General features: G+C 43.4%; 1 protein-coding gene across 2 annotated transcripts in view; it reads left to right on the top strand.

The window, feature by feature from the left end:
- Nucleotides 1-18,656, top strand: part of CHN1 (chimerin 1) — a 93,526-nt gene that overhangs the window by 57,925 nt on the left and 16,945 nt on the right. For both annotated transcript variants that reach the window (XM_058839921.1, XM_058839922.1), the window contains one exon: nucleotides 7,014-7,091. In XM_058839921.1, coding sequence (XP_058695904.1) covers nucleotides 7,014-7,091 — 78 coding nt within the window. The remainder of the gene's footprint in view (nucleotides 1-7,013; nucleotides 7,092-18,656) is intronic.

The raw sequence follows: 18,656 nt of genomic DNA, 5'->3' as shown, positions 1-18,656 counted from the left end.
TCTGGTAAGAAGCTACTACGAAGTTGATGCCTCAGCTTAAACTCATAGTCATGGGAACCTCTTTCCTCACCACAGTCAGAGTTAGGAGCTCATTTCTTAGCTTTTTGGGTAGCTTTTATCATGGTGTTTGATTGGCATCTCCTGCCTCAGTGTCACACAGCTTGGTGGCAGCTCTCCTTTTGTAAAGCAGTCACGTCCTGCCTCTCGCAAGCAGGCTGGTAGTATCTGCCATTAGGGAAAGGGCTGGAGCAGTGGGTTATTGGCAGCTGGGGCCATGGTGACATCTTGCACTGGTGTCTGTAGGGAAGAGCCCTGTGGCTCCTGCTTGTCCTGGGTTGAGGGCAGGACTGCGCTTCTTCATCCACAGTGCAACTCTGTATGTATATACTCACATAGCACTATTTATGTTGCATAAAGAAACTTGTAGCTGTAGCTTATACATAATATATATAGCTTATATATATTATAGCTCACCAATAATGGTGAGCACCATTATTGATTGCAACATCACACCCCTACCTGTGCACACCCCTACCATGTGCCCACATACACCCTTGTAGTGGGATTTGTACCTGTGGAGTGTGGAGGAAACCCCTGGAATTACCTGTACATGGCAGGCCAGTTGCTGACCTCCCTGAAAGCACAGTCACTTGATATTAGCAAAGTTCTCCAGAACCAGACCAAAAGCAGGACTTCTTCCTGAAGGTACTGAGACATTTTTATTTTATTTTTGCCATGTTTAGATCCATAGTTATATACCAAAATGTATCCCCCCCACCCAGGAAAAGAGTGGGTTGTATTTGCCACTGGAAAGTGCCTTGCTTTTGTGCCACTATCCAGAACAGTAAATGTTTATTGGTTTTGCCTTGCCAGTAACTGAAAGAGAGGATTAGCCAAATGGGTGGTTTTTGCTGCTGCACAGGTTTGGAATTGGCATTCCAAAGGCCCATGTAAGTAACTGCCAGGAGCAAATCTACAGCCTGTCACTAGGAACAAAATAAACCCAGATCCCAATCAGCTGCAGTGACCAGTAGGTTTTAGGAGTAAAGCTACAGAAAAGCTTTTCTCTCGGCTTTTCTGAAGATCTTTCTGCATTTTTATGAGTTTGCTCTGCATGGTAAACACACCACTGGGAACAGTCTTCCCAAATAATGCCAATACACTTTAATTGTATTGCACAATATAGTACTGAAGGAACTCACTTTTGATGCGGTAATTTCAGGTAGTAATATCAGGCAACATTTTTTCCATAATTTAAACTTTGGATTTGATTATTTAATCAATTAATTAATTTTATTTAACAGCCTTACTTTAAGTCAAGCCAACATTTTGGCTGAATTTGTTTGATTACATTTTCAATTAAACATTTTTTTTAAACTTTCTTTTAAAATTCTAGGTATAAAAATGTTCATTACCAGCTATGGAAATCATATACGCTTTTAGCAAAAACATAAATACCCATTTTTTTTTAGATTTTAGATTTTGCTATAAGTAGTTCATCGGAGGGGGTGGGGAAGGTCTGATTGAATTGGAAGTCAGTCCATTTGGAATATATTGTTATAAAAGCCAGAACTTTTTTCTCAGGAGTAAAATTTCATCATTTAACCATGACTTAAACCCAACTCCTTGTGGGTAACTGAAAGTGGGGCTCTGTGTTGCCTGAGGATTCCATTCTGCTGGAGCCCTGTGGGAGCCTGAAGGTGTCCATGTGCCAGGTAAATGTGGCTGTGTTGGAATGCCAGCAAGAGAATTGGCTGAGACTGTGTGATGGTCCTTCCCACCCACCTTCTGAGATGTCAGGCTGAACTTCTGTTTTAATAGCATTCCTACCCTCTGCTCATACCATGTGGGCAGAGGCTATGCCTGGTATTAGCATTCTGCAAGTGAAGAAAATTCACTGAAAGCAGATTATCACCACTTTTAAATGAAAAGTAAAATTTTGGGTTCCTCTTTCCCCTTAAGAACAATCCTATGAAAGATATGACTGGGAAAGTTATATTTAGCTTGGAACAAACTTTCACTAAGAGCGGCACTGAGGAAATTTGGCTCAGTTTCACAATCCAAGTGATTAGCTTTTGAAAATCATGTACTGAGGCCATAAAATAGGCTCATAAAGTGTTCATACAAGCAAGGATTTTCTGAGCATATGCATTTGGCTAAGTTAGCTATACAGTGAAATAGAATACTGCAAAATGTACAGTGGTTCACTGCATAGTAAACCAAATCTCTTGATACGTGTTTCTTGATACATGTACAATAGGGCATCATATTTGACATTTTTTAGAAATGCATGCAATATAACTGCTGGTTATTATTAAAATACAGGGAAGGGATCATATTATATATAAATTCTGAAACAATAAAGGCATATTTAGTCATAACAACATGAAAATACCATTTGAGAATGAAAAGCCTGCAGTGTGTTACACATGCATTCTGAAGAAAACATGATAATGTGTTTGAGAGTGGAGCCAGGTGCTCAGAAAACTAAACATTCCATTGTATTGGAAATGTACGTGGGCTTCAGGATCGAATGATCAATTCTAATCTGGTTAGTCTAGGACCTGTGATCTTAACCTGACTTGAATTTTCTGTTTTGGTTTGGGTTTGGTTTTGGTTTTTTGCTTCCTGAAGTAATTCCACTTTATTACTCAACAAATGGGAATGCATTGATTTCCCTTTTTAGAAAGATAATTTGTACGATGTCGACTGAACTCTGTGACTGGATTAAACTTACATAATGTGCCTTTCAGAGAGTGACTAATTGGAATTTACTGCAAGTCGCAGATGACTTTTAAATCAATTCTGTGAAGGCTTCATAATAAGACTTACTGATTGGGAGATTAGTACCAGAAAATACGCATACATTATCCAGCTAACACTGAGAGCAAATAGGGCTCCAGAGAACAGCTGTTCCTCCTGCACCCTGAAAGACTGCTCCAGGGACAAGTAAGGAAAGTGGAGTCCCAGTAGGACCTAGACTGAACCACTCTTACAGCTGAGGTTTTATAACAAATGGGAACATTTGAAATAGCACATTATAGTCTTTCCTTTTTTTTTTTTTTCCCCTTCAGTCCATATGTATGATGTAGAACCCCTAAACAGATGTCATGGTTTAAAGTCTGTTTGTTGCTGGGTTTGGCTTTTCAGTGCTTAAATCACTGAAATGTACAGGACTGAGGCTGCTCTGGTTGCATGCTCTGCTGAGAAGTTGCTCAGCTGCTGGTTCCAGTTATTCCATTTTCAGTTCACCTCAACCCTGTGAAATCATGTCCTGAAATTCAATCTAAGAATGACAGCTTTGCAGTTTCCTTCCTCATGGAGTCTGCATATTGCTCCCTGCACGTGCAATTGTGATTGCAAATGTTTGTCACACACAATTACTAAAAAAAAATTAAATTAAATCGTAGGAAAGTGGAAAGAAAATTTTCACATCTTTTTAATCCAGTATGGAGCAGACAATATCTTCAGGCAGAGCAAGTTATAAAGATAATTTGCTGGAAAATGAAAGCCTCTGGAGAGGAGACTTGGCTGGCAGGTGGGAGTACAGGAGCCACTGGTGGAGAGCAGGCATTGAATCAAAAGCCAGCCAAAGGTGTAAGAAGAGGAGTAGGACCTGCAGGCTAGAGGCAATAGAGACAGCACAGGGGGCCTGGAGCAGAAGAGTGTCTTGGGAGTGGATAGCTTCCTGCAGGATTTGAGTTAAGCCTCAAGTCCCTGTGACTTCACTTGTTTGCTCTCAGGGATGACTCATCTCTGCAGTGACTAGGGCTGCCTGAGGACAGTGGCTTGCTCTCTCTCACTTCATTATCTCACATACTGAAAAGTTAAAGATCTGGACCTGCCTGATGACCCAAACTGTTGTCAGGAAGGTGTGTACAACAGAAATGTCATTCTTCAGTTTGGTTTTTGAAAGCATTTGGTCTGTGTAAAGCATTACTTTGCAAAGGCAAACACCCAATGTTAGGCAGTTTACACGTTATAAAATTGTGTCATCTGAAAGCAGTTGTATAAATTTGAATTTTTCAGTTGCTAGCTTTATGGCTTTAACTTTCTTTCAAACTGTGTTTCTGGTGTACGCTACTGTAGAGCATGTAGCCAGGAGAATGGCTGTAAGGGTAGGTGGTGAGCCCAGTACTCCTGTATTTGTAAACAGCAGAAAATGCTTGCGCTGAACAACAGGAGGCTGATTTATGTGAAACCGATAAGCAGCCTCTGTTAGAGTACTGAAACACAAAGCAGTGTTAAAATTAAAATTCATAATCGTATAACTACTTTCCAGATGATAACGCATTTTTATAATTACAACCATGAGATAGGACCTTTCCCAGTTGGGTAGTTTTGCTTACCTTTTTATTGGCATTCTTAGATTTGATTTTCCAGGATCCAGGATCTGTTTCTACTAGCATGACTCTAAAGTGCCATTGAAAATAACTCAGTTCTTCAGAATTAGGAAAAGAGAAGCTGACAATTAAGGACTAAGTGTGCCAAAAAACAGATATGTGCTCTACTAGCAATTGAAAGGGAGATTCAGCCTGCTTTACTTTGCTTCTTAGGTGGAATTACACAATGTAATAAGAGTAGATTCTGATAGTAAATTTATTGTTGAAAATCACTGCCTTATTTATTTCCAACAAATTCTGTTTTCAAAGAATTAATTTCCAATATGAAGTTTTGGTGATACATTTTTTCCCTTAAAAAAAGAAGGAATTTTGGGTTGCAGAGAAAAGTGTAATGAATTGCTTTTAGAATTCATTACTTATTCCCTGAGCCTGTTGTCACTCAAAGTTGTTTGGAGAGGATGACTCCTCTGGGGCAGGTGTAGGTCCACCTGTTCCATGAGGACTTTCACCTGATGTAGTTCTTGGGAATTAAACCATGAAGTGACTTGAGCTAGAAGGAACGGAAAGAATGAGCACAAAAGCCTGCCTGCTTCGTCCTCCCCTAAGTCCATGGTATTTTCACACTTTGTGTAGATGAAGTGGTCAGTTTTTGTCATCTCTTACTCGTCTTCTCAGTTTTCTTGATCTCCTATTGCCATGGAGTGTTAATACGATTGCAAGGATGGACAGAAAAATGCTAGAGGAACATTCATCTGCAGCAGAAAGGAGTGGTTAAAAGCAAGACAGGTAGATTGACGTAGTCAATGGAAAAGTATTTCTTGATAGGATGGATCAAGCAGCCTCCTACCTGTATGGAGATCAGGAATTGAGTCAGACCCCTGTATGAGCCATTAGTGCCTGACAGCATCCTCCCAAATAATCTGTAGCCAGTGTTTCAATTACTAGTTCTATTGCAGATTAGTGTTTAGTGAAGCACCAGCCTTGATCCTTAATCTCTGCACCATGACCTTATGCTGAAAGCCATCAGATCTTTAAAACCTGTCAGGAAGGTACGGGTGGCCACCCAAGAGAATGGAAGGGGGGCTCCCAGAGAGCACTATTCTCAGCTCTATTGGCAGGACTGAGCTAAACTGGAACACTGTGATCCAGCTGCAAAGCACATACCAATTCCACCCAGAAGCTTGTGACAAACTGTGCTTGTCGGTTTCTGACTCAGGAGAGATAAAAATACCTCTGCTGCAGCAGGGAGAGCGGTTGCAGTGCGGCAGCCTGTGCAGAGGAGGGAGGGCTGCACGCCGGCTGTCTGCACAGGCGGGCGCTGCAAGGAAAGGTGCCCTGGCACCCTACATCTCGGCAGGGTGGTCATCCCCACGGTGTGAAGCTTGGCTGTAGTCAGATCAAGGGTCCGTTTTTGCTGTCTCTGACAAAAACTGCTCACAAATGCTTGGAGAGCACCAGAGGCGAGGGGCAGAGTGGCCGTCGTGGTGACCCTCCCTCCCGCCTTCAGCGCTCGGCTGGAGGGAGCCGCTTGAGCTGGGCTGCCCTGGTGGGCAGCTCCGGGTGGATGTGCCACAGTCTGCCCTGCTCCTTGTGAGCCCCTCGGTTCTGGCTCCTGTGGCAGTTAAGTTCGAGGCTGGAACGGCTGTGTGAAATAGTTTGTGTGAGAGCTGGCCAGGAGCAGACTGCCCTGTGCATGCTTCATCCTCGGTTGCATCCGTCCAAACTCCAGGTTTCGGTCCAGTGGGAGCCTGTGGTCATTCACCTTCTTTAGGATCTCTGCAGATTGCTAAAGAGAGGCGGCACCAGCAGTTCGGGGTTCAGGTCTTTGCTGGATGGAGAGCTGCAGTGAACTTGGGGTGACATTTGTGTTCACATCCCTACAAGATGTGAGATTGGTGAGCGTGTTTTCACAGGAAAAGCACTGAAAAACGTAATTTTAAGGGAAGAGTGGTGCCCATCAGAGGTCACATTTCCCGCTTCTGGCCGTACCTCCTGGTGCACGGGCCATGTCAGATGGGGGGTCGGGGAGAGCCGCCTCCCCTGAGGCTGCTGGTCGCGGTTCACGCCGCGGGTGCCTCTCCCGGGGGGGCCGGGCCGGGCCGGGCGGGGCGGGGCGGGGCGGGGCCGCTCCGCCCGCCTCCCCGGGGCTCCATTGGCTGCGGCCGCCCCGGGGCGGGGCCGCTCCGCTCGGCGCGGGGCCGCGGCGGGCAGCGGGCGGGAGCAGGGCGCGAGGCGTGCGCGTCCCCGCGCCCCCCGAGCCGGCCGCCGCCGATGGAGGGAGCGGCCGCGGGCTGCGCGTCCCCGCCGCCGGCTGCCGCCCGCCCCCGGCCCGCAGGCCGCCCGCCGGCAGCGCCGATCCCCGCGCCCCTCCGAGCCCGCGCCCTCCATGGCCGCGCCGCCCGCCCCAGCAGCCTAGGCTGCGGCATGGTCCGCGCCGCCCCGCCAGCCCGAGTGTGACACAGCCGGGCGCGGGCGGGCCGCCGCCTCCACCGCAGCATGCCGGCCAGGGAGCCCTGGGCAGCGCACCGAGCCGGCGGCAGCGCCGGGCACCGCGCCGGGCACGAGGGCCGGCAGCGCGATCTGCTGCTCGCAGCCTTGGGCATGAAACTGGGCGCTCGCAAGGCGTCTGTGACAATCTGGCAACCTCTTAAACTCTTTGCTTATTCGCAGTTGACGTCGCTCGTCCGAAGAGCAACTCTGAAGGAAAATGAACATGTTCCAAAATACGAGAAGGTTCATAATTTCAAGGTAAGACGTTTTCCTACCTAATTTCTTTTTCAGGCGCGGGGACTTCGGCTCGTGTTTTGAAATGGGTCTGGTATTGCAAGGAAATCATAAGTATGCACACTGTGACTTTCTAGGAACTTAAAAGCTGCAAGTAAACCTCATTGCCGGTTAAATCAATTAGGCACGTTTAGAACATACGGCGGAGAAACTGGGATTTTGTTGTTGGCTGCTTGTGTGCACGCATTTGTTTCGATAATATTTGTCGTATCTAGTTATCTCTTTTCTTTAGAATTGATTTATGCTGAGAGAGATGCTAAAGGTGAGAAAAACAACAAAGTTTTCTTTCAACTCGAATGTAGTCCAGCTTTACTTTCAATGCCAAAAAAGCTCTTAGATCTATCGTTAGATGATTAAATTGATCTTATCTCAGTTTGTTGATGGTAAACAGCTTTGTAGGTAAGAAATGTGTTCTGCTGCATCTGGATTGAGCAGATGGTCTGCATTTCCCTTAGTTTCTGGCTTTTCTCCTGTGTCAATGAATTGAGTGTTGAATCCAGCGAGGCTTATACCATGAGGACATGCTGGCATCGGCAACTACCTTGTGTTTTAATAAAATTTACTTAGTCTTCTATATAGCTTCTAGTTACTGTTTTAATTACTTTAAATAACCGATGTTCTGGCGGGAGAGATACATATCAGTACAACACATTTGTGTTTTGTGTGTGTCTGTAATAGGTGTCCAGTAAGGACTCAGTACTGTAACCTTTTGGTGGTCAAATATATTTGATGATAGGCAGTCTTAATTTTAAGACTGCATAAATTGATGTTTTACTGGATTCCTGTAGATGACAGTACAAACTTCATATATATAATTTGAAGGCCAAGTGTTGTCTTTAATGTAAAAAAAAAACCAAACCAACCATAAAAACCTACTTTTATTCTTTTAAGAGAAGTGCAGATTGTTAATTTAATACAGGCATCTGGTGATAAAAGCATCTGTTAAATGTCTCCTGTTTTCATTTTTGATTTCCACCACATACACACGTCGGAATGTGGGAAAGTCCTCATGCATGCACGTTTATTAATTTACCTATCCTCCATCTGATTTTATTTAAACCACCTTCTAGCTTTTGAGTGCAGATAATCACCAAAAGTGGAAACTTTATATGCTCAGGATGTTTTGTTTCATTTGAGTTCTTCCATTAAGCAGGAATTTGAAAACCATGTACAAAATGGTATGTAAGAAGTGTTTAATATGAATGCTTGGCATAACATAATTGTGCTGGCTGACAGTTCAATGCAGAGCATTTTTTCACAGGCTCCTGAGGTGTCCTAAATATCTGCAACGTCTTGCAATTTTCATTTGTTCCTTAGAGTTTGAAGATAATTCTTGCAGATGCCAGCAGATTGTGATTTTCCATATACTACAGTGTATGTAGTACAATAAGTATTTCATTTTTCACATCTGTGTTCCCTAGTTGCTTTTCTTTAACAGCCTGAAACACATCTGTTTTCAAAATAATCTGATAACCTGATTTTCATTCATTTGGGTTTGTTTATTTCTTTTTCTTCTATAAACTCCTTATGGAAAGTTTCAGAGCTGTGAGTTTTCCAGTCATTTCCAAAAACAGACTGTATGTCTGCTCCAAGGTCATAGCCGTGGCACAAACCTTCCACACAGATTGTTTTCTTTATAATAGTTGTACTGTAGTTCCTTTATACATACTGTTGCCAGAAAAATATACCTTGAGAAGTAAGTCTATTCTCAGGTCAGTGGAATGGAGTCACCTTTCACACATGATTTTTGCTATAAAAGATTAGAAGAGGACAAGCGCCTTACAGGGTGTGCTGCAACCAACCTTCCCACAGAAGGAAAGCTGCTGGCATTCATGAACTCTAAATGTGGGCACGCTCCCATTAGAATAAAAAGTAAAAACATAAGCTCTTAGCAAGTACTATATTATAGCTCTAAAATGAACGGCCATCGTTAGCTCACGTGCTTTTCTCCTTTATAATTTCCTTGCATCTGTCAAATTTTTTTCCTCACATGTATAGATGTCATCATTTAAAATGTCTGTGTGAATCTCCGAGGTTGCCTGCCAAGTAGCAAATCTGCCACCCATGTGGGGAGGAAGGAAATGTCAGGTCCAGGGTCTTCAACCTAGACTTTTGAAGCAAACCAAGAAAAAACAACTCAGAAATTAAATAAATTTATCTAGTTCAGCTAATCAACAATGACTGCTGTCCCCGGGGGCTTCACAGCAAACCAGGAGGGTGTCCGCTGCTTTGTACCTCTGCAGCTAATCCGCTTTTTGTGCTGCAGGCACGAGGCACCAGATAGGGGCCCCTAACCCTCTCCCAGCAGCTTCTTTGATCAGTCACATCACTGCTTACAGAAACAGAGGAGTCTCAGAAATCCTTTTATACTGGAAATGCTGCAGCATCCTAGCAGAGAGGGGAGAAATGGAGAACCGCAAGTGCACAGCAAGCAGTGATGTTTTCTTGGAGAAGGGAAGGTGACAGCAGCAGCCACTCCAGAGGCAGGCTGGTGTCAGCAAACATCCCAGAGACTTGACCACAGGCTAGGGCACCTCAGTTCTCTCTGCTCCCCTGCACCTCCTGACTCTGTGGGGCACGTAGGTGAGGACACAGGTTTGAACACTCAGATTCTGTTGCCTGCAGCAAAGCTCAGGCAGAGGAACACGGTGGCAGAGGAGCAGTGTAGTGAACCATCATTACAGGAATGCAGTGCCTAGGGAAGGAAGGGGTGAACATGAAAGCTGCCTTTAATAATCAAGAGGTCTCCTGAATAAATCCATTAACCTATGTATTGCTCCAAGGGTTGTTTGAAAGAAGAATGTAAAGACAGTTTTACTAAGAGTGCTGACATGGCAGGGTTTTTGAGAGGATTTGATCTTATTTAAGTCTCCTGGAATGTGAGTTGTCTTCTGCCTCAAGGGAGCAGGCTGGGTAGCCAGGGTGACAGGGAGCTCTGCAAGCAAAGGTGGTCAGTAATGATCTCCTGCTCTAATGTTCTCCTGGCTGGGGAAGTCTAGTCTCTTATGAGCACATCTCAAATGCAAATACAGAGTGCCTGAATTCTCTAAAGAAAGGGATGATGATTTATAAATGTCAGTTCTGAATGAGTTTTAAATGTTTGTCCTGATGAAGGGATGAAAACTAGGTGTGAAAAGTATTCTACTTTTAAGCATATTTTTGCCTTTTCCAATTTATTAAAAAAATAAAATTAATATTTCTGTGTTTTTCTCTATAAATCTAATATAAAATACACATTTTCTAATAATTCAAATATATCGTATTAAAGAGGCTTACATTGTTTGATACAGCATTTTATTTAGCTCTAATTGAATAATGGAATTTGATGTGTAACTTGATTGGAGCTATCTTTTTGCATATTTGGATTACTTTTGCATTCCCTCCATCTACTGTGCTTTTCTGAAATCCAGCACACTGAATGAGATCTCTTGTAAAATGAATCATTAGACCAAATGAGGACAGGCACTTCACCATCCTCAAAATTTCAACTCCACCTTTTCTCACAGAAAAGCTTTTCCTTTCTTTCAATTCACTTGCCTATTATGGGGAGTAAATCTCCCCACGGTCTGTGGTACAGACATAGCGATATGGTGTGTGTGTGATGGATATCAAGCTCATTCTTCTACCCAGTGCAGGTGAACAAGAGCATCTTCTGTTTGGAAGCTTTGGGAGACCTGTGCTCTTTGAAGTGCTGACAAGGAGCATAGCTGAAGGCAGTGGGGTTATTTTCTTGCCAAAAGAATTTAATCGTAGGGGAAGGTTCTGTAGCAGAAGAGTTACAAAGTTCTGTAACTTCATAGAAGTGGACAGAATAGATTCTGTCATTCCCATAAATTTATTCTACCCCTGGATCCTACCAATAAGAATGCTTTTTACTGTCCCTTACCATTCTCATAGTTGCTTATATTGTCCCCAAAAAGCAATAACTGTGATAGCTTGTAAATTAAAATAAAATCTCTTAGCCAGCTGATATTTAATCTATTCAATAAGTTTAAGGGTAGGAAGCAGCTGGGCACTTCTGGGCAGGCGGATGAAGGAGGAGCTTAAGGCAATAGAGGAACTGCAGATCTGAGGGGAAAAGGGGCCTGTGGCAAGGTGCCATGTGGATGGAAAATGAGAGGAGGACCAGGGGAAGCTCTGGGTTGGAAGGTGTGTAGTGGGCTCTAACCCAAGAGACTTAGCAGGGTAATCAGAGCTGTGTTTTCTCCATCTTCTCTCTCTGGTGAGACAGTTTATTAGGGTAGTGAATGCACAGGATTCCCTTTGCTCAGTCCTCTGCACTTTCCCACTCTTCATCTCCTCATCTCGCCATTTCTGCTCTACATCCCATAGTTTTTTGCTGATAAAAAAGGTACATCTAATGAGGTACCTTCTGCCCTGAGTCCACCCTATCTGACATGAAATATCTTCTGCATCTCCTCACCACCTGGTGCTGTGCTTTAGACTTGGGCACTGACCTCACTCCTTCGCCTGCTGTTTGCATGGTGCTGGGGAAAGAGATAAAACTATGCTTGAAAAATGTTCATGATGAGGGCAGTTGTGGAAGAGGAGCTGAGATTTATGGGATGATACCTTAAAACAAAGAGGAAGGTGAAAATCTGAGATTAACAGCAAGAAATCTCCTGGGTTGTGAAATTTATTAGTCAGTGCAATAACCTCCTCATCACTTGGCAAATTTAAGATAAGCCTGGACAAAACACCTTAAAGGTCTTCACTCCCCTCCAGCTTCTGTGACTCATGGGCCCTGGGGAGGTTTTAGCTCCCTTGGCTCGCTACAGGCATTCCTTCAGACATCCCTGGCTCCTGCTGACTTGAGCCAGCAGAGCACCCTGCAGGTGTTTTCTTACTGCCGATAGTCCAAGGCACAAACCCACTCTTCTGCCTAGATTAGTGCCATGGTGCTTCACTGAGGCAAGGTGTCTGTGCCTGTCTGGGCTGGACTGGAATCTGTGCTTCCATGCATCATTTTCCCCAGGATATTGTCTTGTTTCTCTCTTGCACTTCACTAAATAGATCTATCTCCAGAAGACTTCTTTTTTGTTATCTCTTTGTGCAGTGCTGGGTACTCTCGTGGTGTTTCCTAGTCGCTATCTGAGGAGTGCTGAGGGCACAGTCAATTAATTGCAATGAATAACAGTTGCAAGGCTGCTTGCTAAATCAGTCAGCGTGAGCAACATAATTCCCTTTCAGGCCAACACTTCTTCCAGAGAGATGTTTTTCCATGGTTGCTTAAACTGACTCAGCCAAGATGCTGATGAGCCTTGTTTGTTGAGGTTCTTCATCCCCCTCTTCAGCTGAAGCAATATCCTGGCTTTCTCTTTGAGGATGACCCACTTGAAAGGCCAAATGGGGAGCTCCGGAGCAGAGACAACATGCCTTTCCAGAAGTAACTGGAGGTGGAATATAACCTTAAATGTGCACAAGGAGTGAAGGCTCAGGTGAGGACCAGTCCCTGGAAAGACTTTGCTAGTATAGACAGACTCAAACATCATTGTAACAAAGAGACTGCTGATATTAACAAGTTCTTCTGCCAGTGAAATTTGTATCACATCTTGGAAACAAACCCACCTGGCCCTGGCCCAGATATTTTTTGGGGTAATTGCATTTGTGCTGGGTGCTTTGCTAGTGTAAGAAGTCATAGTAAATCACTTCCCTGCCACATCTTATCCTAGAGAACTTCTCAGTAGAGCCATGCCTAAACACTGGGAAACTAGGAGATGAAAAATGCAGAAGGGCTGCAAAAAGGCCAGCAACTATAACCAACTCTGACTATATTAAGCAGAGCCATTTTTCTGTGACTTCTGACATGAACTCATTTCTATTTCTGACGTTCTGAAAACTGGGGCAGATGCCGATTTGGGGTAAATTTATCTAGTTCCACTGAAAAGAGGATGCTGGATTTTTTTTATTGGGAACAGAACTGGCACTGGACAGTTTTTGAAATATCTTTAATTGAGCCACTGCACTAATATGAATATTCAGAGAGAGAGCTGGGTGCCTCTAGCATAGTTCCTGGGGAGAGTCAGTGTGTGTTCCCACAGATAAGAAAACTTCAGGAAATTTAATGTTTCTATTAGACTCCTAGGACTCAAGGGGAAAAAATGGTTCAAAGGCAGGGAAAATACCTGGAGAACATAACTGGAAAAAAACTTCCACAGAGCTTCTGAGGAGACCTCATCAGCTTTGTGTTGATTCATGTGAAACTCATAGTTACATCGTAAGACAGTTCAATCCAGAAAAGCTTTTAGGCATTGATGGATTATAGTCTCCTAGAGTATTTATTTAATGTTACTTGCACTTTTTTACTTTTTTGAGGAAAGGCTTTTCAGGGCTTTTCCAAAGCAGATTCCAAATACCACAATATTACTTAAATCTTTCTAGTTTCCTAGTGCTAGTCTCTAAATTCAGGCTTTGCCACTGTTAAAAAAAAATATAAGAGAGAGAAAGCCTTTTTTCTAAATCCTTAATTGATTTAGGCTGTAATTTCTTCCCCCACACTTTTATTAGTCTCCAAGTGTGGATACTATGAGTTTGCCTTGCACACAGCCTGAAGCCAGACCGGCACATTTCTCTGGTAAGGTTTGGAAGCGCTTCTCTTGGGGGGGACTGGGACTTTGCCTCTAGAAGCTTCTAGTGCAAACAGAACAACAGCTTTTCCTCCAAATTAGCCTTAGGATCATTTAGGAGTCTCTCAAGGGTTTATATTCTATACACATAAGGTACGTGTGTATATACAATTTTAATTCTACAGATTTTATTCAATTTTCACCCCTAGTTTCAGAATTTTTTTGTATGGAGGCATGTATCAAGTAAGTTGGACCTGGAATAAAATGCAGAATGTTCCTGTTTCCAGGTACCAATTTAAAGAAAATCTGCTATTCCATCCTGAAAGGAAGGTGGCCATTTTCACTCAATTTACAAGCAAAAAAGCCAACAACCTGCAATTCTCATTTTTCGCTTCAGCTCTTGTAGAGCACAAGCTAACCTCAATTTCCAGTTGCTCCTATCTCTGCTGACACAGGCAGTGCAAACCAGAGAGTAAACAAGATCTGACAGCGCTTCTGGCTCCAAGTGGGTGAGGACATGGAGGGAGGTTGTCCTGCTCCACATTCTCCGTGCCCCCACTGGCGACAACAATGCTATTTATACCCCACGCTCTGGGCAAGGCAGCACACTGACAGCATCTCTCCTCTCCAGAGCCGCTGCACAAAGTCATTGGGGAGGTCCCAGGCTGGCTCCCCGTGGTTAACACCAGCTGGGCTAAGCAGAGTCAGCTGTGGGTCTGGAGAAGGTTTGTTCCACTGTTCTCAGTTACCTTCATTTTTGTTACACCTTCACATAAAAGCAGTTATCTTGCAGATACTGCTCTGCCTTGTGGGTTGTCATGGCAGTCTTCTTGCTTCTCAGGTTACTTTTCAGCAGCAATATTTTCCTCACAGGAGAATTACCATGTGCTGGAATATTTGAAGTGCTTTGAGACCCTTGTTTTAGAGGCACTATCTAATCATCACAATATATACAAGGATAAACTGAAGCATTGCCCAGACTGATGGTTGAGTTTCTCACTTGTATCTCTTCTGTACTCTTCACGTCCAGGCAATCTCTGTCGGGACCAGGGATGGATGAAAAGGTCATGCCTATTGGATGCCAGCATGGGTGTGTTCAGTGCCTGATAAAATCAACTGTGACAGGGAAAACAGACGTTAATAATACAGGCTGAGTACATTGTTTTAATTGAGATTTACAATGTCTCCCATATTCAATTAAAAGCTTGGTAAAGCCCCAATAGGCAGAATTCAGCTGATGGAATTGTAAATTGGTTAGGACCACTGAGCTGACAGTCTCCATCATCCTTGGGAATTTGTTTGAAGGACAGTATAGCCAGCAGACCTGAACCTCTGGAGTACCATGTGGTGCAGATGCTGTGTGCCGCATGTTCAGTCCCTGGTGGACTTGGTCTCCTCTCTGAGCACTGACGAGGCTTCTGCCTAAAGTGCAAGGCTCTGCTAGCCCAAGAGTATAGATCAGCAGTATTTTTTCCTATCCTTTTTCAAGGTGATGTATCCCATCCCACAACAGATGGTAATGCCTGGATTTCCCAGACCCCATTACTCTGACCAGCAGTTCGTTGTGGAGGGCTGTGGAGAGGCTCTGTACAAAGCAGAGTCTGATGAAAAGAGTTCAGTGAGACCGTGGCAGCAGCCTCTCAACAAAGGAAGCCTTTTTTGTTATACAGTCCCAAACACTTCTGTTTTATGTGTTCAGTGTTAGTTTTCTATAACCATAGTTTTTCAAATCCAGCCCTGCTTTCTGCCCATCAGTGGCTTTGCTAAAGCTCTTTTGATTCACCATCTTCCCTCATGTTTGCACAGCATCTCACTGGTATATTCTCATTCTCTTCCTCCCTGCGTTGACAAGTGAGAAAATATAAGTCTCCCAGTTAAGAATACAAATTATCTGCTGGCTCATTCCTGGTCTTCAGGTAGCAATCAGGGGTAGCTGAATAACTGCCTTGGAAAAACCAAAAGTATAAAAAACAAGTGAGTAACAAGATGCATGGGTAACTAACTTCAACAGTGACCTTTTTAGAGCCTGAGAAATAATGGGGAGAGATCTGCTTGAGGACTTCACAGCTTTTCTTATAATCTGCTGTCAGCACTACGTCATTTTTTATTTGATTCTCCTAAAATTTTGTCTTTTCTAAAAAAAATTTAATTAAATGCAAAACAAAAATAAGTGAAATTTTCTAACACTCAGAGTTGTTAATCACAAGAATTAAGTTATTTTTCTTCATGTCTAAGAAAATACCTTTTAAGCCTGAGCAAGAACTTCTCCTATATCGTTCATGGTAATTTAATGTTTATTATGCCTTGTTGATAGTTCAGGAGAGTTCAAAATAGAAATGCCTAGGGTGTAAACCTAACATGACGCTCTCCTCTTACCTCAGACTTGCAGGACAGCTTAGTAATAGTACTTTATATTGTTTCTGAAGCAGATATTTTCCTTTAAAATTCTCTAGACTTTTATTTTAAATTTATTTTCTTCTCCCAGAATTTTACAAATAAAGATTAAACCCAACTTAATTTGGTCTTTCACACACTCATTTTCCAGATTCTTTTAAAAAATTACTCCCATTTGGAAAGAGAGAAAAGAAGATTTTTGGGTGGGAGTGAGAATGGAAGGGTTGGGAGATGTAAAGCCACAGTTGGCAATCCTGCTCTCTCACATTTTATAAGACAGTAAAATCTGCATATGGCAGATGCTCTTTTTTACAAGGGGAAAGAAACCCCTTGTAATTGAAGTCAGGATCTCTGGGACTCTGCTGGGTGTGTTTTTAGAAATTTTTCTGGAAAGCATCTTTTAGTTTTGAAAACAGAGAAGTTGCTTGGCAGGTTTTTAGAATGGAGAATTAAATACAAAAATAAGAATGCTGTATTAAACAGTGTCGTGATAAATGCAGTATTGTTTGCAGATGCTGGCTCTTGAACTAGCAAAGGGATGCTAAGACCTTTTAGCTGCCAGACCCCACCCATCCTCTAACTAAGATTAGAGGCTGTTCTGAGCTACCTCAGAAGACTAATTTTTCAGTATTTTCTGGCATCACTCGCTGTTTCTGATTTAATTCCCAGAGAGGATGTGTATTCAGACCAGTGCAGGGTTAGGAGTCCGATACCACTCTGCAGAAGTGGGAGTATTGATGCTCTGGCACCGCTGAGCTCTGGGGAAAGAGCACTGCTGATGAATCCCCAGGAACAGAGGCTTCAGAGCTGATCTTGTCCTGCTGTGTTCACCAGGGCTGGAAGGACATTGTGGCCTTTGGGCCTCCTGTTTAATATTGCCAGAGAACCTCCCATTCCTGTTTAATATTGCTAGAGAACCTCCCATCTCATATAAAGGATGAACCAAGGCAGAGAGAGCATCATGGGACATGGGAAAACCTACCCTCACCTTTTAATCTGTTTTGAGGTTCCAATCAGAATAATGGATTAGAAATAGTAATTTGGATGGGGCAGCATAAAGCAGAGCAGGCTCTGGGTAAATCCAGCTGATGATATGGAAAGGCATTTCAGTATTTGGATGAAGCCTGGCTGCATGGGGTGAGACAGCAGTGCTAATGCTGCTGAGGCAGGGGTTCTGAAGGGCAGAGGCAGTCCTGGTGTTGGGAAGGGTGACAGCACATGCAGTGTTGGGAGGGAAGAGGAGAGTCCACCTTGTCCTTGTCGGTTTTAGGCTGATGATGAGTCACGTAAACTCTTCTGAGGAGCAGGCTGAGAGCCAGGGTGATATCAGGGGAAGTAGAATATAGGTGAATCATACTTACTACATGTAAGAAACTGAACTCATTAAAAGAGTTCATAATACTAAAAATGGAGACAAAAGGTTGGAGCGGCAGATTTGGGATGTGCTAGACCCTGCAGAAGAGTTTCTAAGGAGAATCAGGAGGAGATGGAAACATGCAGACCATGGTGGGGGAGCAAGATGCCAAGAAGGAAGAATGTTCACTGATAAACAGCCAGTTAGATATCAGACATCTGAGGTTTAGAGAGGTTTTCAGCACTGGGGATGGGTCTGGAGAAGCCAAGCTGGGACTCCAGCACCTAAGGACAGCATTAGAAATGCTTCAGCGAAAAGCACATTCGGTGATTTGATGTTTGATGAATTGAAATCAGCAACCACAGAGAGACAAAGTAGGATAGTATAATTCTTTTTATTTAGAAAGAGCTAATAATGTGTCAGTTGGCATTTTAAGGAACAAAACAAAATTCCCTTCCTTTGTGTAGAGATACTAAAACCAAAAAACTTAGGAAATTGAAAAATATTGTGAAAAGAAATTCTTTATTGTCCAGACTTTTGAAATGTCAATTTTGTTTCAATTTTCTTTGACAGGATTTTTGAGAAATATTTTAGAGAAGTATGTTTCAGGGGGAATTTGACCCAAAAAAAAAAAGATTGTGACTGAAATGATACCTTTTTTCCCCTGAAAATGTTCTGTTAGTCCTGCAGGCATTAAAGCACAATGCTTTGCTTGAGGATACTAGAATGTTCTTGTTCTGGGAAGGGAACACTGCCAAAAACCTGGATAAAAACCACCAGGCCGAGGAAGAAAGTCAAAAAGGATGTGGGTAGTGCAGGTGGGTAACGGACTGAATGGTGTGGAAAATCTCTTTGTGGTGAGAGGAAAAAAGAAGATGGAGAGTACAGCTGCTGAAAATCTTGTCATGGTTTGCTTTGTGGAAGTCGGACAGAGCTGCAGGGAGAAGAGGCCTCGTGGAGCACATCTCACCTTCTGGAGGTGGGTGGGATGGGTGGGGACCAGCAGGGCTGGGGACAGCCAGGGCTGGGGACAGGCAGCCTGGGCTCTCTCTGGACCAGGCAGTCAGGGGCCTCACTTGGCACAGATGTGCATGTGAATTACTTGGTGAATTCAGGAGTAACTTTGAAGACTCTCAGCAATCCCACTGCTGCTCCAAGGGCACCAAAAGCCCAGAAGGCTGCAGACCTTCCTTTGGCCAAAACTGAACTGTGGTC

The sequence above is a fragment of the Poecile atricapillus genome, chromosome 5, assembly GCF_030490865.1.
Source record: "Poecile atricapillus isolate bPoeAtr1 chromosome 5, bPoeAtr1.hap1, whole genome shotgun sequence".
Classification (NCBI taxonomy): Eukaryota; Metazoa; Chordata; class Aves; order Passeriformes; family Paridae; genus Poecile; species Poecile atricapillus.
This window is presented reverse-complemented; position numbering and strand designations above follow the sequence as displayed.